The 27,961-nt window shown below is 64.5% G+C and overlaps 2 protein-coding genes across 3 annotated transcripts; both read right to left on the bottom strand.

Moving 5' to 3' along the window:
* Positions 1-8,546: 8,546 nt before the first annotated feature.
* On the bottom strand, positions 8,547-14,005 carry CASTOR1 (cytosolic arginine sensor for mTORC1 subunit 1). 2 transcript variants are annotated; one of them, XM_064392658.1, is made up of 9 exons: positions 13,768-13,997; positions 13,606-13,676; positions 11,254-11,447; positions 11,022-11,154; positions 10,329-10,452; positions 9,681-9,794; positions 9,512-9,594; positions 9,295-9,389; positions 8,547-9,216 (listed from the first exon to the last, which is right to left on the bottom strand). In XM_064392658.1, the coding sequence occupies exons 1-9, from the start codon at positions 13,989-13,991 to the stop codon at positions 9,154-9,156; spliced, it is 1,101 nt and encodes a 366-aa protein (XP_064248728.1). In that variant the 5' UTR covers positions 13,992-13,997; the 3' UTR covers positions 8,547-9,153. The 2 variants fall into 2 exon arrangements, with proteins under 2 accessions (XP_064248728.1, XP_064248727.1); XM_064392657.1 differs by having other exon boundaries at positions 11,022-11,447; positions 13,768-14,005.
* A 1,984-nt stretch (positions 14,006-15,989) lies between these two features.
* Positions 15,990-26,243, bottom strand: TBC1D10A (TBC1 domain family member 10A). The gene is made up of 9 exons (XM_064392426.1): positions 25,971-26,243; positions 22,756-22,855; positions 19,555-19,662; positions 19,303-19,409; positions 18,633-18,747; positions 18,355-18,420; positions 17,157-17,346; positions 16,724-16,878; positions 15,990-16,531 (listed from the first exon to the last, which is right to left on the bottom strand). The coding sequence occupies exons 1-9, from the start codon at positions 26,168-26,170 to the stop codon at positions 16,139-16,141; spliced, it is 1,434 nt and encodes a 477-aa protein (XP_064248496.1). The 5' UTR covers positions 26,171-26,243; the 3' UTR covers positions 15,990-16,138.
* Between the last annotated feature and the right edge of the window lie 1,718 nt (positions 26,244-27,961).

The following is a 27,961-nucleotide window of genomic DNA, read 5'->3' as shown; positions in this document are numbered from 1 at the left end:
TGTGAGCCGCGTCCCGGGAGCGACTTAATAGGGATTGGTGTTGGCAGAGGAAGTTTTCAGAAATTCATGTTCATACTGGGGGACTTCTCGGGGTTTATATACCGGCAGCCAGCCTGCGGTGTAAGAGGGAGGAGAAGAAAAGGGGGGGGAAGAGAATCATCGGATCAGCTATCGCTGCTTCCATTGAATTTGGGAATCAGGAAGTCGGAGGGCTTAAACATGATTATTCGAAATAAACTTCTGAGAACAAGCACTGTGTCCTCTTTTGTTTTGCGCGCGGGCTCGGGGAAGTGGGTGGGCTGGAAGGGATGAATGGAAGCCCCCCCAAGGGAGGTGCACGTGGGGTTCGGGGGTGTCGAGGCGGCGGACAAGGAGCGGCGCTGGGACGCGGGAGCCGCGAGCACTGTCACCCCCGGGTCCCCCTCCCCGGGCCGAGGCTTCCTCGCTGGCTGCCGGAGCAACCGATACAATGAAGGAGGTAAAAAGGTCTGGTTTGGGGTTTGTTTGGGGTTTTGGGGGGATGCAAAGCGCGGGGAAGCGGTGGTGGGTGCCGCACGCCGCGGTCACGGTGGGGTGGCCGCGGTGGCAGCGGTGTCCCCCAGCCCGCCGCTGGCTCATCCCTTTGGGCAAAAGTGTTATCAGTCAAGGGTGGGTTTCTGCAGGGAAAAGGACAAACCCAGCCAGGGGAGAGGCCGGACCGGCCCCCCCGGGTTAACCCTTCCCTCGGCGGGGCTGTCCCCTGCCTGCAGCGGGCAGGAGGGCGCTGGGTCACCGTGTCGTGGGGACTCCACGGGATCAGGACACTGCGGGGCTGTTCGCTGCCCGATTTGGGTGAAAAACAGGTTAAATGGATTTTTTTTGTCCTTCTCTGTATTTTTTCTCACCGGGGCCGAACTGAAGCTTTAATCAGGTTTAGCAAGTTTGTGCCCCGGCAGGTGAACCGGCGGTGACAGTCCAGGAGCGGTGACGCAAGAGCCACCACGACCCCGGGCGTGCTCCCTTGGGGGGGACACGGCGAGGGGGCACAGGAAGGCCCCTCTGCACTGGCAGGGCCGGGCCACAGCTGCTGCGTGCCTCAGTTTCCCGGTGCAAGGACCAGCCTGCTCTGCCGGTGGCATTGATGCCCAGCCCAGTTTAGCCCAGTCTGGTCTTAGCGGGACATCAGGGACGAGCTGGGGACTGTGGAGGGCGGGGACGATGACCTCCATCTCCCTCCCTGCAGCCTCATCCCAGTCTTTTTGGGATATGGGGAGCAGCGCATCACATATTGATGGACATCTAATGGCCTGACAAGTTTAATTAGCTGAGAATTAATAGCACTTAATTATTAGCATAGACAACATCCTGGGGCGGTTGTGTGCAGGGGTTGACGCGGATTTGCCTTTTCTTGGATTTCCCAGGGGCAGCTGAGTCTGGGCTGGAGCTGAGCTGGGCTTTGAGGTCCCCCAAGGGGTGTGGGACCCCTGGTCATGGTGGCACCGGTGTCCCCCCCTGCAGCTCAGCCCTTGGGGCAAAAGCATTAGGATTAAAGGAGGGGTTTTGTCCAGGAAAAAAGACAAACCCGCGGGGAGACGCTGGACCTGTGCAGGGGGATGCTCCGGTGGGAAATCCCGAATTCCTGGTCCAGACAAGCTGGACAGAGAGATGGCAGGATGGGAGATGCCAGGGTGGGAGGTATGGGGGGGAGATGATGCCCAGGAATTTCCCCTTCCCCAACCCCTTTGGCAGCAGGGATATCCCTGTGCCGATGCCCGGTGGAGACGGGCAGCAGGAGCGGGGCTGCGGGAGCCTGAGGGGGCGGTGACAGGGGCGGGGGTCCCGGCGTGTCCCCAGGAGGGAGCGGGGCTGGGGGAGCCCTCCCTGTCAGGAGAGACTGAGGGTCGGGGGCCTGTGGGGTTTGGAGGCCCCAGCAGGAGCTGGGACAATTTGGTGAAGGGCCAGCTGTCCCCAGTGTCCCCAGTGCCCCCACTGCCCCCTCCACCCCCACCATGGCCTGCCCAGGGACAAGAGGACAAGCCCAGGGTGTTCCAAGGCCACCACTGCCGTGCTGCTGCTGCTCTGGGCCCCTCTGGGCATCCCTGCCCAGTGCTGTCCTCGGCTCCATGGCAGACACCCCACTCTGTCCCTGTCCCCTTCCTGTCCCCATGACGCCTCTCTGCCGCATCCCTGTCCCCTTGCTGCTCCCTCTTCCCTGTCCCCATCCCTGTCCCTCTCCTCATCCCTTTTCCATGTCCGTTCATCCTGTCCCATCCCTGTCCCGTCCCTGTCTCCATCCCTGTCTCATCCCTGTCTCATCCCTGTCCCATCCCTGTCCCCATCCCTGTCTAATCCCTGTCCCCATCCCTGTCCCATCCCTGTCCCCATCCCTGTCCCCATCCCTGTCCCATCCCTGTCCCCGTGCTGCCCCCTGCTGCTCCAGCTCAGAACTGGCCTCTCCCCATCCCATAATTGCCCCCGCCGCCCCATCCCAACCCAGAACTGACCCATCCCCCCCCCGCTCTGCAGCTGCCCCCTGCCCCTTCCCCACCCCCGGCCTCTCCTGTCCCCAGCCAGCAGCTGTCCCCTCCTGCCCTTCCCCATCCCGTCACTGTCCCCCTGCCCCAGCCCCTCTCAGAGCTGCCCCAGCTCCCCCATTACTGCCCCACCCCATAACTGCCCCCCACGCCCCATCCTCATCCCCCTCTGGCTCCCCTCCAGGTCCCCACCCCGCGGTGTCCCCGTGCAGGGGGACACCCGGATTCCAGGGACACCCAGATTCCAGGGACACCAAAAGTCTCGGGTGTCCCCCAGGGGTGGGGACGAGGCTGGGGGGTGTCCGGAGGTGTCCGGGGGTGTCCGGGAGTGCCCGGGGGTGTCGGGGGAGCCCTCCCCGGGGGCTGAGCGGGGCAGGGGCTCCTGGCCCGGGGAAATCCAGAGCTCAGTAACGGAGGGCACCCAATTCCCCTCGGACTCACAATGGGGCCCTGCCGGGGCTGCCTCCCCCTGTCCCTGTGCCCACCGATGTCACCCCACTGGTGCCACCCCAACAGTGCCACCCCAGCAGTGCCACCCCAGCAGTGTCACCCACAGGCTGTCCCCATGAGTGGGCACTGGGGTTCCCTTGCTTGTCCCGCTGGGGACACTAGAGAAGCCACCACCCCTTCAGTGACACCCAGCCGGTGTCACCCCGTGTTTGGGGTCCCCCAGCCCCCCGGGGGTCACGTACCTGCACCCTCCCCTCCGCAGCCCCCTCCAGAGCTGGGTGGGCGGCCTGGTGGTGGCACAGTCGCGGTCACTTCCACGGTCACCCGCAGCACGCCGAGCTGGCCCGGGCTGCTTCATGGTGACATTGTCCCCACGAGTGTCCCCGGGCGCCGTGGTGGCCGTCCCGGACTGAGTCAGGCTTGGAGCCGGCGGCAGAGCCGGGCGCTGCGCCGCACACGGCACCCACGGGAACGAGTGACTCCGCGGGACACATGACCAGGTCTCAGGATTTTTGACTCAGAGGGACCGGTGGCAGCGAGTGGCCCGGTCCGCACGGTGGCCCTGGCCAGGCTGCAGGACACTGCACTCAGCGTGACTGGGGCTGTGGCTGTGGGGATGGCCCAGACAGGACTGGGACATGTGGCACAAGGTGTCGTGTGGCCTGTGCCACCCCCTGGCAGTGCCAGGCCCTGTGTGGCACACCACAGCCTGTCATGTCACACGCCCTGTGTCACACTGCTGTGTGCCACGTCCTGTGCCACATCCCATCGTGTGCCACATTGTGCCCCGTGCCATGGGCCCCACTATGCAGTGCCACATCCCAGGCCGTGCCACGGGCCACATCCCAGCTTGTGCCATGCCATGTGTCACACCGTGTTGTCCCACATGCCCCACGCCACCCCATGTCACATCCCGTGTGCCCTGGCGAGGACATCAGGCACAGCCTGGCCACCAGAGCACAGCCTCTCCCTGCCCACAGCCACCAGGACAGACACAGGGACAGGGACACAGGGACACAACGTCTCGGTGGCCCATGGGCCAAGGTCAGCACTTTATTTCCTTCTGCTGTTGTACAAAAATAAAGAAGTGCCACATGGGCGGGGGCACTGCCCATCTCTGTGTACCAAAAATATCAATACATAAATAAATCCTTGTGATGTTCATAGTTTAACACCGTACAAAAAATATAATAAAAATAGATATTTATATATTAGAAATGTCCTTAAATACTTCTGCAAGCTGTAGGAGTTAAATTAACCCTAACAATTAATAAATACAATGAACACACAAATATTAATGTATAAATAAGGGGGAGGCAGTGGGGGCTGTCACCCACTGTCACAGTGCAGTGGCCAGAGCCAGCCCCTGCTGGGCACAGTCAGGGCTGTGGTGGCATGGCCTGGGAGGCTCGGGGGGACACGGAGGGGACAGGATGGCAACACCTAGTGTGCAGGAGTGAGCCTGGGGACACTGAGAGCACAGGGGTGTGCAAAGGGACACTGAGCTCGGGGACACCAGGCTCACAGGGACACAGACCGTGCAGGGATTGCACTCCCAGCTCCTCCCTGGGAGCGGAGCTGGCGGCGGGCAGGCAGGGGTGACAGCACCGGTGACAGCCGCCGGTGGCAGCGGCGCTCTCCGCGGGCCCGGGGCCGGTGCCGGGCGAGCAGCTCTGAGTCAGGCTGTGTCAGCCGACCCATTGAATCACTGGAAAATCCGGCAGGGCTCGGGGACAGGGAGCAGCTGGGCACCCGGGGGACACCCGGCTCCGCTGGGGCCACCTGGATCCGCGGGAAAGCGGGGCAGGATGTGGGAGAGCCAGGCAGGGCTGTCCTGCAGCCCAGCGGCGGCTCGGGGACAGCAGGGTCCCCACGAGGAGCCGAAGAGGCGGCAGATGCTGTCAGTGCATCCGAGCCCTCGCCCGGGCGAGGCGCGAGGGGCTCCGCGGGGCATCCCGGCCATCGGATGCCTCTCCATCCTGGAAGGGGGCTGGGATCGCCTCACGTGGGATGGAGATGGAGACGATGGAGATGACGGAACTGCCGGCGGGGATGCCCTAGGGCGGAGCGGGCAGCCGTGAGCCCCGGGGCCATCTCCCGTTCTCCCGGCGCGTCCGGCGGCTCCCGGCGCCCAGCTCAGCGCTGCGCTCGGCCATGAAGCGGGCGTAGCTCCAGAGGATCCGGCAGCCCTGCAGCTTCTGTCGGAAGATGCCGAGGGATGCCGCGGGGCTGGGGAGGGGCCGGCGGCCGGGGCGGGGGCCGGGGGCCGGGAAGAGCCCCGCCAGGTTGCTGAGGAGCGCTCGCACCTTCAGGTGGGTCCCGTTCAGGCGGCGAAGGATTTCGGCCTCGGGGTGGTGGAGGTCGCGCTGCTGGCGGATGATGTCCTGCAGCACCTGCTCCATGTGGATCATCGGCCTCCGCAGCCTCCGCAGCCCCCAGGGCCCCCTGGCCGGCCTCTGCAGCCACTCGGGGGGGTTGTTGGTGCGGCACATGCTGTGGATGGCCAGGTGCTGCTCCTTCTCCTGCCCAGGGATTGGAGAGGACGGTCAGGGATGTGGAAGCAGCACAGGGACTGTCCCCTGGCCGCCCTGTGGAGGGGATAGGCGTGACCCCTGGCCCTGGGGAAGGGGACTCACGTAGAAGGTGAAGAGCTCCTGCGCGTCCTCGGCCATGAGCCTCACCAGCGCCTGGGTCTGCTGCACGCTGGGGGCCAGCGGGGACCTGCCCCCCTGGCCCGGCACTGCCCAGAGGATGAGGAGCCCCTTGGCCACAGCTGGGGACGAAGAGGAGGGAGTCAGGGGCCTTTGGGACATCACTGGGTGCAGGGACAGCCCTCCCTCACAGGGTCACCACCCCTGTGCCAGGAGTGCTGCCTGCACCACAGACCCTGCGCCAAAAGACCTGCTGGGCAGGAGGAGGAGGAAGAGGAGGAGGAGGAAGGTGCTGGAGGTGCTGTGGAGCGCCCGGGATGTGCAGACCAACCACAGCAGCTGCTCCAGCAGCTCCCCCTGCCAGCACGGGCCACCGCAAAGGAGGGGACAGCAGCCACACTCCTGGGTCCAGTCCTGCTGTCCAGCTCTGCCAGTCACTGTCCCAGTGCCTCTGTCACCCACAGCACTTTGGGTATGGCACTGGGCTGACACGCAGCCTCTGTTCCTCCGGGCAAGCTGACCCCTGACCTCCCACCACTGGTCCCCAACCTGTCCCCTCCCGCCTACCGCTCCCGGCATCCCCTCTCTCCCAGGCTGCCCACTCCCAGTGCTCCCCATGTGCCACAGCGGGGAATGTCCCCGCCAGCGCCCGAGGGAGGCGACACCGCCGTGGCAGAGCTCGGTGCCATCGCCGGCTCCACAGCCCCGGGGGCCCCGCGCTCCCTCGGCGCTCCCGGGCGGGCCGAGCGGCGGGCCCGCGGCACCGGGCACACACGTACCTGCCAGCAGCGCCCAGGGCCGCCCGTCGCTCCGCATGGCCGGGGCAGGGTGTGCGCCCGGGCTGCGGGCGCGCAGAGCCACTTCCTTCAGCGCCCGCGATGGGGAAGCGCGGCTTTTAAAGCGCACCCGAGTCACCCTGAGAAGGAGGCACCCGGGAAGGAAGGCAGAGAGAACTGAAGCCAATGCGCAGGGTGAGAAGGGCGGGAGGAAGCGGGGCCAGGCCGGGATGGGGATGTTCTTCGAGTCAGTTCCTCGAGGGAGTCCGGGTGGGTCCAGCCGGGGAGGCCGCGGTGCCACCGCTGAGCCCGGAGCCGGCGGGACCCCGGGCCTGGGAATCCTGGGCTCCTTGGGAAACAGACTTTTGGTTCCCGCCGTGTCACCGCTCAGCACCCGACAGGTTGAACTGAAACCAGCGCCGGCTGCCCCGAAACCCCAATGCAAAAGAGGGCAGGGGCGGCTGGCAGCGGGGACACGGATGTCACCCGTGTGCCACCACGGGGGGTTTCGCATCCCAAATCCAGCCGTGGGAGGCAAAAATCTACCCTGGAAGGAGGGAGATGGAGGTGTGGGAAGTGCACGGTATCCCAGCACTGCCCGCTGCTCCGGGAGATGCTCCGTCCGCCTGCTCACACTCACCCACACCTCTGGGTGACAAACTGGGCTGCTGAACCAAGTGGGGGACACCAGGCTTAGCACCCACGGGAACACCGAGAGCCCTGGGGCTGGCACAGCCAGCCGCGCCCAGGACAGTCCCCTCTGTCCCGCTGGCTCCCCTTCCTGGCAGGCACAGCCCGGCACCGACAGGGGTTTTCCCTTTCCTTGGAGGTGAATGTCTCTGCTCAGCGTGTCGCAATCCCGTTGATTTTGGTGACTCTCGCCGAATTTACGCATTTGGAGAGTTCGGTGATGGCACAGGGGCAGAAATTAACAGCTCCTTCCAGGAAGAAGGATGCAGTAGTCACTCACTTTTAGAAGTTCTTTCTTTTCCCAGAACTTCCCTGCCCCGGCCGCACCACGACCTGCACGGTCTGCTTCCTCCACCCGCTGCCTCTGACGGCTCCTCCTCTTCCTCCTCCCCGGGGCCTGCCCGGCAGAGGTGGCAGCTGCGGTGGGTTCCTGGGCCGGGGTGGGCAGGGCTGTGCCCAGGGCAGTCCTGGAAAGGTGGAGCAACCAGGAGAAGATCTTGCTTGTTCCACAGCAGTTTGTCCATCCCTCAGGCTGCCTCGACAGGCTGTTCACCAGCTGTCCATCCATCCATCCATCCATCCATCCATCCATCCATCCATCCATCCATCCATCCATGCCCTGCCCTGAGGGTGATCAGGGCTCCACCCTCAGCTCTCCCCTGGCCACAGCTGTCCCTGGCCCCTCCACATGGCACTGCCACCCCCTGGGCTGGGCCAGCAGGACGCCGTGGTGGTGGCCACCCTGCTGATGGCAGGAGCGTGGCCAGCACTTGCAATACCAGGAGGGACAAAAATAGCGCGGGTGACCGCACGGCCGCGGCAATTTCTTCATCGCGGGAGCGCGTCACCGGCGTCCCATGACTCGGAGAAGGGCCCGAGACAGGAAAGAGAGCCCCGGAGAGCTGGCAGGAAGCTGGTGGCTGCAAGGGTGCGGGGCTGACGTGGGCAAGACGTGCCAGGACGGGAGCACAGTGGTGCTCGGAACGCGGGATGGATTTTGGGGACAGGATGGAAGCAGAGGGCCCCACAGGCTTGTGCTGGGTCTGGCTGAGGCCCAGGCCCCCCCGGGGGCACCCCTGGCAGCAGCACCCCCAGGAGGGCACAGCCCCACCCCGTGTACCCCACTTTGCCACAGTGCTGCCAGCGAGGGAAGAGGACGTGGGGACACGGTGGCAGTGTGACAGGGACATTCCGAGGCCTGGGGTCAAGCTCCTGCCTCAGTTTCCCCCCAGTCTGGCCCAGTGTGAGGCAGGGGGAGGGCATAAATGTGGGCCTGGGTTTCTCTGGGGCTGGTGATTTGCTGGGGGCTGCAGCTTTAACCCATTTTTTCACCCAAAATACAGAGTAGAGAAAGTGGCTGTGTCCCAGTCACCTCACAGCCAGACTCCGTCCCCCTGTCGCATCCCAGCCCCTGCCACCAACACAGAGACCAGCTCTGGGCAACCTCCCTGGGCTACACAGAAATAAAAATAATAAGAATTTTATTGACTTATCAAAAACTGTGAGAAAATACAACTTGTGAGGGGCTGGGTGTCACTGTCACTCCTCCATGACAGGTGACAGCCAGGGCTGGCATTGAACCAAAGCCCCCCCACTGCCCCCTTGGAGATTTTTGGGGTGCCAGGGGGAACCCCAGCTCCAGGAATGCTCTCCCCTCCACGGGGCTGGTCCAGGGGTGTCCCTGAGTATCGTAGCCACTGCTCCCCTCCCAAGGGGACACATCCCATCAGCCCCAGGCTGCCCCCTATAGCACCACGGTGGCACACCACTGCTCTTTGGCATGTCCCCGCCCTGTCCCCTCCACCTGGACACACCCACTCTCCCTGGGCCACCCACCCCGCACCGGCCAGGCTGGAGGGAGAGGTGGCACCAGGGACTGACCCCTCTCCTGGGGGCCAGTGCTCACTGCCACAAGGCCACCACGTCCCCAAAGCCACCACACCCCGGCAGAGGGAGCGCTGCCGTGCCCGCTCTGTCCCGGGCTGGGGGATCATTAACATGAACAATTACTGAACAGGGCTGGGGAGGAGGGGGACACCACGCTGGGACAGTCAGCCCAGGGACAGCCGGCCGCTATCTGCCCTCCTGCCGCTGCTGCAGCAGCTGGATCACCTCAGCAATGCCTTCCTCGGGGACCTGCCGGGGGACAGAGGGGGTGTCAGCCTCAGGGGACACCCGGGGCTGGCAGGGTCCCCGGGGAGGGGCAGGGCTCACCAGGGCGTGATCGAAGTTGAAGGTGCTGATGTAATAGGCCGAGATGTCGGCGGCCGCCAGCGGCTCCGCGATCTGCGCCACGATGCCACACTCGTCTGGGGGGGCAAAGGGGGCCCCAGGTCACTGCCACGGGGACACGCGGGCACAGCAGTGCCCCACAGCACCTCCTGGGTGGCAGTGGCACCAGCGGGGACGCAGCCAGCACGGCCTCACTCACCGAAGCCGAGGGGCTGCCCCCCGATGCGCACCATCCGCCACAGCTCCCCCGTCGAGCTGGTCAGCAGCAGGTCGCTGGGGAAGCTGAGGGGATGAAGGCAAGTGTCACCCCCTCCCCTAGCTCCCAGACCCACGGACAGAGGGACAGACAGCCCTGGGATGGCACCTACCGCTTCTGGGTCTCGGCATCCATCACGATGGAGATGTAGCCCTCGATGAGGGAGAAGGAGAAGAAGGTGATGGAGTCGAGGTCCTGGCTGCTGGTGGCTGCATCCCAGGGGGGGCTACCGAGGAGCAAGGGGACACACGGAGGGGTCACGACCCCCAAAATGGGGAGGAGAAGGGCTTGGTGGTGGCACTGGGTTCTGAGCATCATGCTGGGGTGCTGCAGGGCAGGGGAGAAGGGACAGGAGCAGGTGGTCCCCACAGGGTCTGCAGCTCACAGGTGACACCTGTGAGGTTTTGGGGCATTCTCAAAAGGCCACGGTCACTCTGGAGCAGGAGCATGCCATCAGAAGGGACCCCATCCCAAGGGGCATGGGAGAACCCCAGCAGGATTCCCTCCCCTCAGCACCATTCCCAAACCCACCCCCTCCTGCTTTAGTCTTCTCTCTGGGATTTGGTACAATGGTGGCTTTGTCCCTTGTGTCACCTCAGAGCTCCCACCCTTCACAGTGCAGCTCTTGGGAAGACAAAACCAGTTTGGAAAACACCCAGAGTGTGAAAACCCGCTGGGACCAATGGCTGGGACCAATGTCACCGCAGTTCAGGTGGCACCAGGCAAGAGGCCACCCCATGTCCCCATGCCCGGGACTCACCTGTGGGAGTAGAAGAGGACGTCGATGAGCATGGTGGCGATGGCGGGCAGCGTGTCGGGGGCCACCGTCAGGACACAGAAGCGCGTCTGGGGGCTCTGCACCGGGTGCAGCGTGGGGCTGGCAGCTGGCAGGGGAACGGCCGCGTCAGGCCTGGGGACAGCGCGGGGACAGTCCCGCAGTGCCACCCCGTGGCCACCGCGCCCACAGCCCAAAGTCTCTCAGGGAGCAGAGGGGTGGCCCGGGGTCCCAAAGGATGTGGGTACCACCGGTGGGAGATGCAGCATCTCGGTAGGGACTGGGTGGCCCCAGACGAGCATCTCCAGTGGGAACTGGAGCATCGTGGTGGGGTCCCTCAAATATGTAGGTACCACTGGTGGGAGCAGGAGCACCTTGGCAGGGACTGGGGACAGTCCTTGTGTGGTCCTGGGGACACGGTGACCATCCCAGGATGTGGGAACCACCCACGGGAGCAGTATCTTGGCAGGACTAGATGGCTCTGGGACAGTGTGGCCTGGGGACAGGGGAGCCTTGGGGGTCCCCCAGAGATGTGGGTTCCACTGGTGGGGACGGGATCACCTCGTTGGGGACAGGGTAGCCCTGGAGGTCCCTCAAGGATATGGGTACCAGCAGCTGTACTGGAGCATCTGGGTGGGACTGGGCGGCCCCAGGGACACAGAGCCCAGTGTCACTCACGTGGCTTGGGCTTGAGGAAGCCGTTGCTCACGTCATCGCAGGTGACGGGGACACACTCGCCACCCTCCTCCTTGTAGATGTCGAACTCCCCGGCCAGCGTGTGGATCACCACGGGCAGGTCCCGCTCCCGCACCTGCCCGGGCAGCGGGATCAGGCCGGCTGTGCCACCCCTGCTCAGGGCACAGAGGGGACTGGGGACAGCCAGCCAGGTGCCCCCGTGCCCGTCACTCACCAGGATGAAGTCGGTCTGGTACGTGGAGAGCATCAGCACCGAGACGTGGTGCTCGGCCAGCGGCGCGATGACCGAGCGAGCGATCTTGGTGACGCCGGTGGCCTGGCAGCCCGGGGGCTCCCGCCCGTTGGAGACGACGCTGAGCACCAGCCACGTGGAATCTGCCACCTGCATGAACTCGGAGGGTGGCAGCTCTGCGAGGGACAAGGGACACTGGGGCAGGTGGCTCCGCAGGGCTCGGCACAGCCAGACACAGAGCCGGGGCCAGCTCGGGACTGTGTGCCACACTGACCCCCAAGGCAGGATCAGCCCCAGGTGTGGGGACGCTGGTTTGGGGTGCAGATGAGCCCCATCCACAGGTGGAATGAGCCAGGGCTCAGCTGCTCCACACTGGGATCTGGCCATAGGGATGAGGGGGGCCAAGGCTACAGCCCCCCCAATGCCCAAGATGTGTCTCTCCTCCCTGTGCCAGGGCCCCAGGCTGGCTGCAGGGAGTGTTGGCATTGCACCCCAAAACCAGCACCATCAGGGCCGTGGGGCTGCCCTGTTCATCCTCTGCCCCCAGGAACCCCCAGCTCAGCGCCCACCACCAGGGATGCTCAGGGATGCACACTGGGCATTGGAGGGGACAAGGGCAGGGGATCCCAGCACCTGGGGGTCCCAGCACCTGGTCCCAGCCTGGTGGAGAGACCCCAGGCTGGCAGAGGGCCACAGCTAATTCCCAAAAATCTGCTGGTGTTGGCAGAGTGGGCATAGGCCTGCTGTTCCTGCCTCCCACCTCCCTTGCTCCCACCCTCCTGCCCAGGAGAGGGGCTGGCACTGCTGGGGTACCCCAGGACTCAGCCAGGGTGCCCCCTCCTCTCTGGGCTCCCCTTCCCAGCACGGGACGGGCCAGGGCACCCAGGGGTCTCAAATCCACTCCTCCCCTGCGGGAAAGGTGGGAGCAGCTCCCATGGGAGATCACACAAGCCCCCAGCCCCAAGCCCAGCTGAGACCCCGAACTCTTCACACCAGCAATGGAGGGGAGGTCGCATGAGGGACCCCCTCGGGGGACAGGCTCTGCACCCCACTCCCAAGCTCGGCCCGGGGCAGGGCGGGAGCGGGGCCGGATCCAGGGCCTCGCGGGTGTTCCCAGCGCCTGTTCCTGTGCAGGAAGCGCCAGAACGGCCTCGGCTCCGGCCCAGGGCCCAGTGCTGGGAACAGGGGGGCGGGACAGGGACTCGGGGACATGGGGACCTGTCCCAGAGCTCAGCATTTAATTGCTTTTCAACACCACCCTGGGCGAGGCTGAATGCAAGGGGACCTCGCTGCCCGTGTCACCCACCCCAGGGCTGAATCCTGATCCCAAGGGAAGAGGGGGTGCAGCTCTCCTCTGCTGGGGTCGCCTTGCAGCCCGGCAGCAGGGGGACCCTGGCAGCCCCCAGCCAAGGGGGGTTCACAGGGCACTGCGGGCCGCAGGCTCGCAGGACCATTGTTCAGCACTTCCCACCCTCCCCTCGGGATTGAGGAATAGTTGTCTGCAGGCCCCAAAATAAAACAATACATGGGGAACAGCTCTGGCTCTGGGAGCGGGGAGAGCCCGGGACACGGTCCTGTTCCACAGCACAAGGAGGTGAGCCTGGCACCTGGCCGTGAGCGCCCGTGGCCGGAGCGCTGACCCTTGTTCCCTGGGTCACGGCCAAGGGTCCGCTGCGCCCAGCTCCTGCGGCCGCGGCAGGAAGGTTTGGGCGTGGGAAGGCGGGCCGGGATCCGGACCCTCTGGCTCAGCCCGTTGGGCCGGTACCCGGGCAGGGCTGGCCGTGAGGGTGATGCACGGCACGCGCCAGGTCACCCGCGGTGGGGACGTCACCAAATGGCACCTCCCTGGGAGAGGGACTGGCTTGGAAGGGATCAAAGCAGCCCAGGACACCCCAAAAGCTGGGCCCTGCTGCCGGACAGGGCTCACCCCTGCCAGCCCGGCTGGGCCTGTGCTTTGCCCTCCTCTGCCAGGCTCCAGTTGGCCCTCTCCGGGAGGAGGGACGGGATGAAACCGGAGGCGGGAATGATGACAGGAGCGCCGCCAGAGCCTGGAGCGCTGCCCGCGGGCATCCCGGGAGGTGCCTGAGCCCTGCCGGGAGCAGCCGCGCTGCGGGCTGGCACCGCTCGGTGCCACGAGCCGGGGGGCAGCTCTGCCCCGAGGGGCTGCCGGGGCGAGGGCAGCCGCGCCGGGACAGCCTCGGCCGGGCAAGCCGGCACATCCCCGGCGCAGGCATGTTCCGAGGGAGCCGAGCACAAGCCGGGACTCGCTCCCCGCGGCCCAGAGCCCGTGCCCGCGGTGCCAGCCCGCCCTGCCAGCGGGACACCGCTCGCTACCTTTGAAGCCCTCCTCGTCCAGCATGACCGTGTAGTCCTCGGGCGTCTCCGTCAGGCTGAAGAACTTGCATCTGAAGCAGAAGAAATCGGTGCTGCTGACCGGGGCCGGGAGTCGGGGGAAGAAGAGAAGGAGGAGGCCGGTGTGGGGAGAGAAGCCGGTACCGGCAGCGCTGGGGCAGGAAGAGCAGCTTGAGCAGCGGGTGCGTGTAGAGCCAGAGCCCGCGGCGGGCCAGGCTCAGCACCCGCACCCGGTGCTCCAGGATGTGCAGGTCCATGGCGGCCGCGCCGCCCCGGGAGCCGCCGCCGCCGCCGCTATAAGGGCGGACACGGGACCGCCCCGGAACCGCCCCGCATCGCCCCGGGACCGCCCCGGAACCGCCCCGCATCGCCCCGGGACCGCCCCGGAACCGCCCCGCATCGCCCCGGGACCGGCCCAGGACCGCCCCACATTGCTCCGGGACCGCCTCACGTCGCCCCGGAACCGCCCTGGGACCGCCCCGCTTCGGTTCGTCAACGGCCTGTGGCCGCCCTTATCGCCCAGGGACCGATCCGGGAACGCTCCATATCTCGCTGGGACCGCCCTGAGACCGCCTGCCTGGGCCGGGACCGCCTCGCACTGCTTCGGGACCCGACCGGCACCGCCCCGCACGGCGAGAAAGGCAACGAGCCGGGCCCGGCGCTCCGGGAGCAGCCCCGGTCCAGAGCCCCGGGATAGCCGCACTGGAGACCCGGGATAGCCGCACCGGAGCCTCGGAACCAGCCCCAGTACAGAACTCCATGATGCCCAAACCAGCCCAAATTCAGCGCCCCGGGGTGCCTGGAGCAGCTCCAACTCAAGAGTCCCAGGGTACCCCCGAACTGCAGCCCTGGGGGTGCCCAAACCAGCCTCAGTTCAACAGCCCAGGGTGCCCAACCAAGGGAGACCCTCTGAGAGCCACTGCCTACCCCACTGTACCCCCAACCCCTGCACCCAGCCGGGTCCCACATACTCAACACCAGGCCTGGAGAGGGGATTCACCAAACCAGGTCCACCCCCTGAAAAAGGGGGTTGTGGAGGGAGGAATGGAGGTTTGGGCAGAATTCCTGCCTGCCGGAAGAAGGCGAGAGATGGTGTGGGCACCATTTTGAGCTCTGAGGTGCCATGGGATTAATTAGGGGTCCCCTGGCTCTGTTCAGCCACAGGAGCTGTGACAGTGGGAGAAGGGGAAAGGCCTGGGTGCTGGGATGGGAGTGCACCAGAGCCTGACAGCCACCACTATCACAAGTTGGGGCAAGTCTCAGTCTCCTCCCATTCCACTTCAAACGGGCAGCCCAAGGCTGGGTGAGGCAGCAGGGCTGGGCCACCCTCTGCGGTGACAGAGCAGTGACAGTGACAGCAGCGTGGCCCTTCCCAGGACACTGCCCAGGACAAGGGCAGCCAGGGGAGACGGGACCCAGGGAAGGGTGCATGCCAGTCAGTGTCCAGTGCAAGTGGGATGCTCCCCAGGGACAGAGAGCCAAGGGTAGGGTCCAGGTCAGGGTGCCCCCGAAGCTGGTACTGCTGCAGCAAGTGGGAGGTGACACCCTTGCCTCCTGCCACCCTCCACCCCCCATTCCAGGCCGAGAGAGGTGGGAGCCAGGGCTGCGCCTTTACACACTCGCTTTATTGACCCCTTTGTACAAAACTGCTTTTCCCACTTTATTTTACAAACCCACCACCCGCCCTCGGGGAGGGCAGGGGGGGCAGAGGGGACCCCACAACCAGGGAGCACCTGGCTGCTGCTCACCCACCCCGTCTCACCTGCGCTGGGGCCTGGGGGGGCGGCAGTGGTGGGGTGAGCCCTGGCAGGGTAAACACTCCCCCTGAGCTCTGGGGAACTGGGGGATGGGAGGGGATGGGATGGGGGGGCTTTAGCCCCAAAACTCAAATCCCGCTGCCTCTAGCGCATCCTGCCTCGGTCCCTGTCCTGCCTCGGAGGAATAATAAATAGGCTCAGTGAGTAGGTAAGTTGGGTACTACATATAGGGCTACAGCTTGATATATCCTCACTAGATAAGAGGGGGGCGAGGGGTCCCAGGGCTCCTCGTGTACCCCCAGTGCCCTGCGCCAGGCCTAAGTGCTCGGGAGCCGGGGCTGGGGCTGCCTGGCTGGCGCAGGGTGGGGGCTAAGGAGGGACCCGGAGGGGGGTGATGGGTCGAGGGGCTCTGGGACGGGGAGAAGGGCCCGAGGGGCAGCCCAGCCCCCTAGTGTGGGGAGGGAGCTCGGGTGGCTCAGCCACCCCCTGCCCGGGCTCCCACCGCTCGTGGTGCCAGCACCCTGCGGGGTGGGCACCCAGCGCAGACCCACGGTGTCCCCTTTGGTCACCACACCTGGCCAACCTCCACGGATGCCCCGAGAAGGCCACGCTGTTCTCACGGGGCCGCACAGCCCCCCTGTCCCATCCCTCCAGCTCAGAGCCCCCAGCGCCGGGTGCCAGGGTCCCCCTGGGTGTCCTCGCGCCCGGGTCCGTGCGCAGCCCCGCTGAGCCCGGCTGCCCGGGGTGTAGGCCGGGCCCTACAAGTACGTGTCCTCGCTCTCCCGGGAGCTCAGGCTCTCCTTGGACTGGTGGTGGGGGGAGACCTGGGGGTGCAGCAGCTCCCGGGTCGTGCCGGGCGCCCCGTTGCCCTCGGCCCCGGGGCCGTTGGCAGGACTGGCCGGGCCCTTTTCCCGGCTCTTCTCCTTGCTCTTGCGGGCTTTGGGCACGGGGGCGGGCCCGGGGGAAACGACGATGGAGGGGACGGGCTCCAGCGCCTTTCGCGGCGCGGGCTCCGCCTCGCTGATGGCCTTGGCGCCGTGCAGGCGCGGCGGGGACTTGCACTGCAGCTCTCCGTGCGTCTCCCGCCACTTCTTCAGCTGGATCAGGTGCTCCCGCTCGATCTGACGCTCCGTCACCGGCAGCTCGATGACCTGTGGGGACACTTGTGCCATCAGCGACAGTGCCACCGGGGCTGGGTGTGGGATCCCCCTCGGGGCACAGGAAACGCTAGCCAAGCTTTTTAGGAGCTGCTGCCCATGCTCCGCCCACCCAGGGACAGCCCAGTCTGGCAGCACTGGCCAGCTGGGTAGCACTGGGACCCCAGACCGTCCCCAGCACCTCACCTCCTGCACCAGGAAGGCCTCCTGCATGATTTTGGGGCTGAGGGCCCTCAGCCTCTCCATGGTCTCATACTGGCCCTGGCAGGATTTCAGTTTGTCCGAGGAGCCCAGGGTGTGTTTGAGTAGCACCAGGCCCACCCGGAAGATGATCTTCACTCCTGCAAGAGGAGACGTGAGGCAGTGAGTACCAGGCAGGACAGGGTGACACTGCCACCATGTCCCTCAAATGCTGTGGGGCAGCAGATCCCAGTCCCACTAACAGTCAGGACATGCAAGAGGGTGAATTTGGGATGTACATGCCTACCCACCCCCAGGAAAACAGCCCACCTACCCCCCCCAGGCATGTGGCTGCCCCAAACCTGTCCTGCTACAGGTCCCACGGCTGTGGGGAGTGCAGTCCCCCCAGGAGGAGGATGAGGATGGTGGGAGCTCCCACCTTCACAGAAGAACATGTCCCAGACGCGCAGGACGGAGCTCCAGGGCAGCGTGCGGGAGAAGGCGCACATGAACCACTCTGTCATGTACAGGATGGGGTCGATCTTCTGCTTGCTCAGGTGTTTGTAGGCCACAGGCGACACCTTGTGCAGCAGTGAGAAGAGGATCTGTCCGTCCAGCTGGATGGCTTCCTGCAGGGACAGGGACCAGCATCCCAGTGAATACCCCAGCCCTGGGATCAGCTCCCAGGGCCCGGCCCCAGCAGGGGCAGCCAAGCCTGTACAGCTGATATGAGCAGAGCTGTGTCCCATGGATGTTGCACTGACACCCCATCCCTGAATGTGAAATGCTTCTGGGAGCCACGGCACAACAGGGAGACTCTGGGAATACCCAGCCCCTCCCCAGACTCCTTCTTTCCCTAGGGTGAGGAGCTGGATAAGTTTTTGGCCTGGAGGTGCAGAATCATGGCATGGTTTGGGTTGGAAGGGACCTTAAAACTCATCTCATTCCACCCAATTGCCATGTGGTACCTTCCCAGGTTGCTCCAAGCCTGTCTAACCTGGCCTGGAACACTGCCAGGGATAGGGTGGCCACAGCTGCTCTGGGCACCCTGTGCCAGGGCCTGCCCACCCTCACAGCCAACAATTTCTTCCCACTATTCCATCCAGCCCTGCCCTTTGGCAGTGGGAAGCCATTCCCTGTGTCCTGTCCCTCCATTCCTTGTCCCCAGTCCCTCCTCAGCTCTCCTGAAGCCCCTTTAGGCCTTGGAAGGGGCTCCAAGGTCTCTGGGGAGCCTTCTCTTCTCCAGGTGAACACCCCCAGATCCAGCCTGGCTCCAGAGCAGCCTGCTCCAACCCTCACAGCAGCTCCATGAATTCCTCTGGACTGGCTCCAGCAGCTCCAGGTCCTTCCTGAGCTGGACCCCAGGGCTGGGGCAGCTCTGCAGGTGGGGTCTCACCTGGGCAGGGCAGAGGGGCAGAATCCGCTCTCCCCTGCTGCCCACACTGGGGACTCAGCCCAAGACACATGGCCAGGGTGTGGCCAACCCTTACCAACCAGCACCTCCATGTCCTTCTCCCCAGGGCTGCTCTTGATCCCTTCATCCCCAGCCCAGATTGATCCTGGGGGTTGCCCCAACCCAGATGCAGAACCCTGCAGGTCCCTGCCACTGCTGAAGGCACCACGAGCCCTTTACTCACCAGTTTCTCGCTGTAGTAGCCAGGAAGGTACTTCTCACAGATCTGCACCAAGCACCAGAACGCTTGCTGCAAGCCAAGGAACAGCAGGTGAGCACCCAGAGGGCATCCCTGTGGCCCACTCCCTGCTCCCAGCGACCACGGGAGAGGGTGGGAAGCAGCAGAGCACCCCTGGGGCGCTCTGGGTTGCTCTGAGGCAGGCACCCCACTCATCAGCACAGCCCAAGGGGCCCCCCACACCCCCGGGAGGTGCCCGCTGTCCCGGTGGCGCGTGCCCGTACCTCGGCCGGCATGTGCATGAGCAGGACGGCGGCGATGGGCGCCTGGGCCTGGCAGTAGCCCTCCTCAGGGCGGTACAGCGTGTACGCCTTCAGCACCCGGAACAGGTCCTGCTGCCTGCAGAGACACCCGGGCACGCACAGCTGGGCACACGGCACGCGCGTGGCCCTGCAGCGTTCCCCCGCATGCCAGGCGCGAGCCTGGGTCAGTCCCGGGCTGGGATCCCTTTTCCACACAAACCTGGGGCTACAGGACACAACAGCTCTGGGAAGCTCGGCCCACAGAGGGCAGATCCTGCCTGGATCTGGGAATTGAGGCATGGAGACAACCACCCTGCCCAGAGTGAGCCACGGACAGGCAGGGGCCCAGCTGCAAGCACACGGGCACAGGCACTCCCCAACACATTGGGAGCAGCATTTTTCTGGTGAAATGGAGGCCACAGGCTGCCACCTCCTCCCTCTGCCCTCCTGTCATAGCAATTCCCACCCCACTGGGTGTCAGAGCTGGTCTGAGCCATCCTGTTTTCAGCTCGTGGATGCTGTGGGAGTATAGGGAATGCTGGAGGAATGGGGAGGATGCTAGGAACGTGAGTGTGGCTCCATGAGTTGGGACAGACAGTGCCCACCCCATCCATGGCTGCTGAGGGCTGGACACACGGGTAGCTCCACATACCCATGGCCTCCACGTGAGACAAACATCTCATGGAAGGGGAACTGCCGATGGAGATCCCGCTCGATCACATCCAGCCACTTCGGATCTCCTGTGAGGAGGTCCAGTTCCTGGGGAGGGCAAGACTGGGGTGAGCAACACCCTTGACACGCCCCCAAGATGCCTGAGATCCCAACATGCACCCAAGCCTGAGCAGAAGCCACCCCAGCACTGCCCCCTCCCTGGTGGTGCAGGAGGGTCCCCAGCAGGACTCACATCAAACTTGCCCATGTTCTGCTCCAGCTTGACCTTGCTCCCAGAGAGGTACTGCCAGGCCCGGCCCCGCAGCGAGGGCGGGATCCCCTTCTGGCACCGCAGCCGGATCTGCGGGAGAGACGCAGCCGTCACGGGAAAATCACAGAGCGCTGGCAAACAAAGACACTCCTGGGCAAGGTGGGAGCCAGGCCAGCACCATGGCCACAGGCTGGTCCCCTGCTGCTTCCCAAACAAGAAGTGTCCCTGAGCCCCTGGGATGCCAGCTGGAATGGCAGTCAAGCACCAGCAGCACGGGGGAGCTGCCAGAGGCCCAGCAGAGGCTCTGTGGCTTGCAAACAGCTCCAAACAAGCCTGGCACTGCCTCAAAGCCAGATCCTGCTGGGAGCTGGAAAAGCAAACACTGGAGTCAAGGTGGGGAGTGAGTGGCTCTGTCCCACATGGGAAGCACTGAGGACACAGGGGAAGCTCCCCAGCCCCCAGTCCAGTCCCCCATCCCCCCGTGGAAAGCAGGGATGTGCACCCTGACCAGTGTCTCAGTCTTTCCACCTGCTCATCCTGGGCAGAAGGGCAGGTCTGCTCCTATCTCTCTGCCAGATCCTGAGGCCCCTGGAGCCAGCTCCATGCCCACAGTTTCCTGTGCCCCTGGTTTCCTTGGCAGTGGGCACCAGCCAGGACCAAAGTCCAGGCGAGGCAGTCGGTGCCTACCCTGCATGGGGAGCTGAGCCAGCTTAGCTCTGGTGCTGCCTACACCAGCAGGGACCAAATCAGAGCCCCAGCAACCCACTCCAAATCCTCATCACAGCAGCAGCTCCAAATCACACAATGGAATGGTTAGGGTTGGGAGGGACATTAAAGACCATCTCATTCCATGGGCAGGGACACCTCCCACTGTCCCAGGCTGCTCCAAGCCCCAGTGTCCAGCCTGGCCTTGGGCACTGCCAGGGATCCAGGGGCAGCCACAGCTGCTCTGGGCACCCTGTGCCAGGGCCTGCCCACCCTCCCAGGGAACAGTTCCTAATTCCCAATATCCCATCCATCCCTGCCCTCTGGCAGTGGAAGCCATTCCCTGTGTCCTGTCCCTCCATCCTTGTCCCCAGTCCCTCTCCAGCTCTCCTGGAGCCCCTTCAGGCCCTGCAAGGGGCTCTGAGCTCTCCCTGGAGCCTTCTCCTCTCCAGGTGAGCACCCCCAGCTCTCCCAGCCTGGCTCCAGAGCAGAGGGGCTCCAGCCCTTGGAGCATCTCTGGTGCCTCCTCTGGACTCTCCAGTAGCTCCACATCCTTACATGTTCTTTTCCTCACAGTCCTCAGCCAGGGTGTGTGTGAGCCCCACAAGCCTAGTGCTTTCAGCCACTCCCCACAACACCCTGCAAAACCCTAGCACAGCCTCCTCTCCTCATGTCCCTGCTTGGGTGGCACGTGCCAACTGTGCCAGAGCTCTGAGAGCAGCGGCCAACAGCTCCCAAATCCTCCCCAGGCCTCCCCTGCCTGCCCACGGCTGTGTTTCCCTGTTTGCTGGAGCAGCCGAGGAGCAGGTGGCTGTTTCCAAGCACAGTACCATCACCTCCCCAGGGGGTTTGCTGCTCCCTCACTGGTTGTTTGCAGGAGCAGGTCCTTTGTGCTGGCAGGAAACGCAGCGGACGATGCCCAGGGCTGCTGTGGGCAGCTCCATGGCTGACAGCTCCCATTTCCAGCCAGCTCCCCTTCCTGCTGGCTGAGCTGCCAGGAAGGAAAGCGCCTCACTGGGTTTTGGTTCAGCAGCCCCTCCAGCCGGCTGGGCCAGCAGCTCATCTCCTTGGACCCACGTGGGTCCTGCCATCACCCCCACGATCCCACCGTCATCTGGGAGTGTCTGGGCTGAGGATGCTGAAAGCAAGGTGAAGTCAGAGCGTTGCCCGTGCCAGGAGAGCAGTGGGAGCTGCCCACCCACACGTCTGCCCTCCTTCCAGCACGCGGTGCTGGCACAGTGCAGCACCATGAGGGATGTGGGGTCAGGCCGCTGGGATCGGGGCCAGGCAGGGAGATTTTGGGATGTTGGAGCGGTGCAGGTGTGAGCAAGCCTGGCAGGAGCTGGCCCAGGGATCGATGGGCTGCCTGCCAACCCTGGTGAGACAGCCAGAAAAGTACTGGGGTTTTTCAGAGGCTCAGGGAGCTCCCCCAGAACAGCAGAGACCTGCACCATGCAGGCTCCTGCCAGACCAAGGATAGCTGACAGCATCCAAGGCCAGGCCTGGCAGCCTTCCCTGAGCAGCCCCAGGGATACAGGCACAGAGCAGCATTCCAGAGCAGCGTCTCCAAAGCTCCAGGCATAGATTTTTTACTGCAGGACAGACTATACAGCACATCAGCCCCATGGAGACTCCCAGAGGCTTGGCTCAAGCACAAGGGAGCTGCTGTGCCAGGCGCAGGGCTGCTGGAGCACTCACCCCATCCCAGAGGGCACCCTGTGGCACACGGCCGGAGAGTGGTGGAAATTGCCTGTGGAACAAAGCACCCGCCTGCCATGGCCCAGAAAACTCTCCCAAATCCTTTAAGAGCAGCCAAGAAACAGATGAGGGATTCCGGTGTCATTCACCAGGCATTGAGTAGGGACGGCACTCTGGGCACACTGAGGACTCTGCCAGCATGGGGAGGAGGAGAAGGCCCTTTGGCCACTCTCTGGCACTGCTGTCCCATACCAGCAGCTTCACTGCCCCCAGCAGATACACAGCAGCAGCCCTGGACTTGCTGCATCCCAATTCCCGCCTCATCTGCAGGCTCAGGGGATCAGGGAGCACCAGCAAACCAAGCCATGGAGCCAGCCAGGAGTCTCCCAGGGACCCCTGTTCACAGACCAGTGTCACGCGCATGAGGCTCAAACATTTCCTACACCGAGCTTTTTTTGGTCTGCAAGATGCTCAGAACAGAAGTTTCCATGAGCAAACAATTCCCATGGCTGCCTGCAGGCAGCCAAAAAAGCTCTAGGAAAACTCCAGCCTGGCAGGGAAGAGTTGGAGGCAGAAGTGGGCTGGCTCAGGACCACTCAGCCCCCCCAGGCTCCAGTTTCCAAGGGGAGTGAACAGCCCATTCAAGCCAACAGCATCATCCAAAGGCACACAGACGCCTGCCTGCAGGGAGCCAGTGATACCAGGCAGCCCCAAAGGGACGCTGCTGTGCCTGGCTGTCCCTCACTGCCACCTCCCAGAGGCGACACGGCTGTCACTTACCTTCTTGTGTTTCTTGGCCATCCACTTGTCCCAGTTGTTGAGCATATCCAGCCACTTGGACTCCCGCTGCCGGAGCACCTCCAAGGGCACCTCCTCCAGCCTGTGGGACCGGGAGGAAGAGGCCGGTCAGTGGGTGCCTGGCTGAGCCCCCTGGCCTCCCGAGCACCCTGGGTGTCCCCCATGCCAGGTGGCTGCACCCCTCAAGGCACAGGGCTCAGGACACGCTCGGCAGCGCTGGCGTTTCGGCAGCTGCCGGAAGCGCTCGCCACCCGTGAGTGAAGTCACTGCACCAGCAGAGCTGCTCAAACCTCTCAGGAGCTGCCTGCACTGCACACAGCACGTGCTGCAGCATCCCCAGGGACATGCCAGGAAGGTGAGGGATGAGCAAGACCTGATCCCTGTGGCAGAGGCCAGCTGCACACGGAGAGTCAGGGCCATAAGCATCGTGTCATTCACACAGCTCCAGCCACACTGCGCTCCCAACGCCTGGCGCTGCTCCAGGCCGGCGCTGAGCCCGGACCAGGGTCCTCAGGAGGGAGGGGAGTGTTTTCCAGAAACGGCTCAGTCTAGCCAGGGAATCCAATTTAACCCTGCTGAGGCAGGGGGGATGCTCTGCGATGCCGAAGCCAGCACCGCAGCCTCCAACCCCCCGTGGCACCGCATCTGTGCAGAGATGGGTGACAGGCAGCTCGGGCAGGCCCAGGCAGGGACATCCAAGGAGAGCAGACGCTCCTCCAAGCCATCAGTAAAGTCTCAATGCCTTCCCAGGCTCTGCTCCACACTGTTCTGTGGCCACACCAATTTCAGGAAGAGTCAGATCCTTCCTGAGGACCCGAGGCCAGTGGCCTGGTGCTGAGCATCCTCCAGCAGCCAGCCCCACTACAGGACACGCAGGCCCTGCCTCCTCCCTGCCCATGCCGAGCCGGAAAGCGAGCGCAGGGTGAGCCCAGGGCCGCGTCCAGCTGGCAGCGCTGCCCGCGCCCTGCCCAGCCCCACCCACCGCAGCGGGTCGGACGGGGCGAGCACGATTGTTCCGAGAGCAAACCCGCTCCCAAAGGATCTGCTTTGCTTGGCTCCCCACCCTCCCCAGCACGGCCAGGCATGGCCGGCAGCTCCCCAGCCCGGCGCGGAGATGGAGGCAGCGCTGGCCTCCAGCCGGGGCTCCGCGAGGCGTGGGAAGCTCGGGAGCGCGGGACGCTGGATACAGGAGCTGGCTGTGGGCCTGCTGGAGCCCCGCCAGCACAGACTGGAAGCTGTTCCCAGCTGATGGCTGCCTGGCAGCGGGCAGGGAGCGAGCACCGGCTGCATTTCATATGGCCCAGGCGGGAGGGCGGGGGCACTCCGGGCGGGGAAGTGACGGGATGCCCTATGCCAGCAATGCGTTCCCCTGCATCCACACGGGGTGACATCCCCACGGCTCGGCCCTTCGCGTGCCCTCAGACCCTCTGAGGATGCTCGGACACCCTGCCTGCCCTTCCTGTGCTTCCCCTCCCAGCACGGCAAACTCAACTCTGGCAGCCACAGCGGGAGGTCATGTATTCCCCTTCATCCCTCCTGGGCAGACAGTCAGAGCCCTGGAGCAGGGCAGGATTGGGCCCCAGCACATCTGTGGCTGCTGCAGAGCTCAGTCCCCAGTGACTGCAGCCACCACACTGTCAGCACCCTTGGGAGCAGCCACTGGCCTCCAGCACCACAACCTGCATCCAGAGCTGCTGCTGCCTCCAGCAGGGACAGGGATACCCACCCAGGGACAGGGACAGCCACATGAATGACAGCCAGGACAAGTGTCCCCTAAATGTGGTGTGTGGCCAGGACAGGGTGCAGCACCACAAGAAGGAGAGGCCACACCACTCCCACGGTGCTGAGGGACAAGGTTTATCACTCAGAGTGATGCACCTTGCCCAGTGCCAACATTCCAACCTCCAGCACCGTTTCACCCCCAGACCCACCCAGTAACACAGGCTACGGGGGGTGAACGCTCTGCTCCTCACAGAGAGGGAAACTGAGGCACAGCTGGCACCAGAGCACTCAGGTGGGCAAAACCCAGGGAGCGCGCTCCAGGCGATGTCCCAGCAGGAGAGGAGCTGGCTGCCACGCGCTCTTCCCACTGCCATCCCGACTTTCTCTGGGCGTTGCTGTGAAAGCAGGGCCAGGAAGGCAAACGCCAAACACGCTGCTGAACCAGCTTGACAGCAACAGCACATTCCTGGGTGTCAGCACCGCCCTGGGGCCCAGCGCCTCGGGTTAGCCTCACTTCCTCCGAGGTTTCCTCCGCAGAGGGGGGTGACCATGGTGCCTTTGCCAGCACTGCCAACAAGGGGTCCTTGGAAGGACACCACGGCCTGGCCTCCTTGGCTTGACAGAGGCCAAAAGTCCACTGGAATCAGTGCCTGGAGCTGACCAGACACTGACCTCGTGTGTTGGCAGCTCCCTGATCCCAAATGGGGTGGACACCACTTCCCAGCCATTCACCCTCTTCAGAGAGAGACCAGACAGCAGGAACAGCTTCTGGGGCTCTTCACAGAGCCATCACAACATCACGGAATGGTCTGGAGTGGGAAGGGACCTTAAAGCTCATCCAATGCCACCCCTGCCATGGGCAGGGACACTTTCCATTAGCCCAGGGTGCTCCAAGCCTCAATGTCCAGCCTGGCCTTGGACATTTCCAGGGATCCAGGGGCAGCCACAGCTGCTCTGGGCACCCTGTGCCAGGGCCTCAGCACCCTCCAGGGAACGATTTCTCCCCAATGTCCCATCTAACCCTGCCCTCCGACAGAAGGAAACCGTTCCTCCTTATCCTGTCACTCCAGGTCCTTGCCCAAGGCAGGAGTCCAGTTTCCCTTGCAGCCCCTTCGGGCACCCAAACGGGCTCTTAAGCTCTGCTCGGATCCTTCTCTTCTGCAGGCTGAACACCCGCAGGTCTCCCAGTCTGGCTCCCTCGTTCACATCCCGGCTGCTGCGGCCTCCGCCACGGGCACGAACGGTGCCTGACAGCGGCGCCGGCGGCCCCGCGCCCAGCCCGGGGGCGGCGGGACGAACCCCCCGGGGCGGGGAGAGCCGCGGCCGGCCCGGCCCAGCCCCAGGCCCGGCCCTGCGGGGGCCGAGCGGCCGGAGCGGGCTGGGCCGGGCCTGGGGCGGCTCCTCTGCGCCTCGGTGCCCCCGTGTCCCCCCGGCCCCGGTCCCCCCTCACGCTCCCCCCTCACGGCCCCACTCACGTCCCCTCGGCGCCGCGGCTGCCCACGATGAAGCCGAACTTATCGACGCGCCGCTCCTCGGGGCCGCCGCCGTTGATCTCGGAGTCGGAGCCGAGCGAACTAAGCTCATCGCCGCCAGGGTCGGCGAGGCTCTCGCGGGTGCCCGCCAGGCTGCGCCCGCCGGGCGAGCTGGGCCCGCCGCCCCCGCGGCTCTTGGCCATGGCGGCGCCTCAGCGGCGGCGCGGCCGCTCCGCCATGCCGGGACACGGCGGCGGCCACGCCCCGCCCCGGCCACGCCCCCTCCCTCCACCGCCATTGGGCGGGAGCAGGAACTCGGCCAATGAGCCGCCAGAATTCAGGGCAGGAGAGCCCGCCCCCGGAGCTGATTGGTCGAGAGGACGAGGCGAGCTGTCTATCAAGTGCCGGCGGGTGTCGGTGAGGGGCGGGGCTTCGTGGGCCGGCAGGGGGGCAGCGCTGCGGCGGCAGGGACTGGGACCAGTGTGAGAGAGAACGGGAGGGACTGGGACCAGTACGGGACAGAACGGGAGGGACTGGGACCAGTGTGAGACATAAGGGGCTGTACCAGGTTCTGCATGAGATAGAAGGAGCTCTGCTGGGGCCAGTATGAGACATAGTGAGCTGTACAGGGACCAGTACGGGCCATGACAGGCTGTACTGGGATTGGCATGAGATATAACACAGCTGTACTGGGACCAGTATGAGTGAGATAAAATGGGCCATACTGGGACCAGTAAGGGCCATAGCAGAGCTGTACTGGGCCCTGTGTAAGGGGCTGCAGCAGGAGCAGCCTCAGCGGGGCTGTGCTGGGATGGCACTGGCATTCCAGGAGGGCTGGATACTGGGACTGCAGGAGGGCTGTGCTGGGAAGCACTGGGGCATCCACGGGCATGGGGCAGTGGTGGGATGTTTCCCTGTCCAGGGCTGTCCCTGCCCTGCAGATCCCACAGCCAGACCACTGTGTGACCTCAGAGTCCCCATCCACAGCACCCCAGACAGGTAAAACCAGCCCAGCTCTCCCAAAAATAACACACCAGAGGATCTGCAGGAGACTGGGATGTGCTGGGACCTGTCCCAGGTACAGCCTGCCAGGGGCAGGTCCATCTCACCTGCAGAGCCCAGCACTCCATTGCCTCCCTCTTGCAGCACAGAACAGGGGGTATTGGAAGGAGCCCTCTCAAGGTGGTACTGTGCCAAAAGGAAGAGGGAATGAGGCTCCTTAAAATCAGCAACTCAACCTACTTCCAGATTTTTCTGGCACCAGTCCTTGCCACTGAACTGGAAGGCTGGGATGGCGCTTGTTTTGTAGCAGACCTCCACACACACAGTCTGCTGCAGCATTCAGCCCTCTGGTTTAAATGGAAGCAGGCTGGCAAGGCTCCACAAAAGTGATTTCCAGGGGGAAATCTTCTTGCTGGAGTGACTGTAAAGGGGCTCAGCTGAAACTGTAACCGAGGGCACCGAGGGAACAGCTCCCACCAGGAGCTCAGTGGTGCCCAGCACAGCAGGAGGAGGAACACAGGATGACCTTCAGCACAGCCCCGGATACAAACACAACTTCTCCATTTCACAGCCCTCTTGGCAGTTTTTTTCTATCCGCTCTGGAAAACCCCGCTCACTGCCTGTTTTCTCCAGGACTGTACCTATTGTCTGGTTTTGAAGAGAGAAGGGAAGTGATTATCCTGCCTTCCTGCAGGGCAGGAGCACGCTGCACCCACCATCCAGCCACACGCTCCGGATTCCTGCAGCAGGGAGGGGAGGCTGTGACAGGACAGTGGGACCTGGCAGACAACAGCTGGACACTGTGGCCAGGGAACACTGGCCACCTGGGCTGGGCCAGTGCCAGCCACCCTCCCCACAGCCACAGGGCTTCCTCCTGAACCCAGGGGAGCACACCAGAGGCAGGAGGATGCAGGCTCTTCCCTCCTGCTGCATCCCTCTCTCCCCTCCTAAGCATGGAATAAGGTAAACAGGATGTTTCTACACTGCCTGAC

This window comes from Passer domesticus, chromosome 17 (genome assembly GCF_036417665.1).
Source record: "Passer domesticus isolate bPasDom1 chromosome 17, bPasDom1.hap1, whole genome shotgun sequence".
Taxonomy (NCBI): Eukaryota; Metazoa; Chordata; class Aves; order Passeriformes; family Passeridae; genus Passer; species Passer domesticus.
Note: the sequence above shows the minus strand (reverse complement) of the source record. Positions and strands in the feature narration are given on the sequence as shown.

What these genes read in the sequence shown, in the direction of transcription:
- TBC1D10A (XM_064392426.1), bottom strand. Translation starts at nt 26,170, where the DNA reads ATGGCCAAGAGCCGCGGGGGCGGCGGGCCCAGCTCGCCCGGCGGGCGC. An exon ending in TGGCCAAGAAACACAAGAAG is followed by an intron (nt 19,663 to 22,755) that starts GTAAGTGACAGC and finishes TCTCTCCCGCAG; the next exon opens with ATCCGGCTGCGGTGCCAGAA. An exon ending in GCTACTACAGCGAGAAACTG is followed by an intron (nt 17,347 to 18,354) that starts GTGAGTAAAGGG and finishes CTGTCCCTGCAG; the next exon opens with GAAGCCATCCAGCTGGACGG.
- CASTOR1 (XM_064392657.1), bottom strand. Translation starts at nt 13,991, where the DNA reads ATGCGGGGCGGTTCCGGGGCGGTCCCGGGGCGATGCGGGGCGGTTCCG. An exon ending in GATGCCGAGACCCAGAAGCG is followed by an intron (nt 9,595 to 9,680) that starts GTAGGTGCCATC and finishes TCATCCCCTCAG; the next exon opens with CTTCCCCAGCGACCTGCTGC. An exon ending in GGGGCAGCCCCTCGGCTTCG is followed by an intron (nt 9,390 to 9,511) that starts GTGAGTGAGGCC and finishes TTGCCCCCCCAG; the next exon opens with ACGAGTGTGGCATCGTGGCG.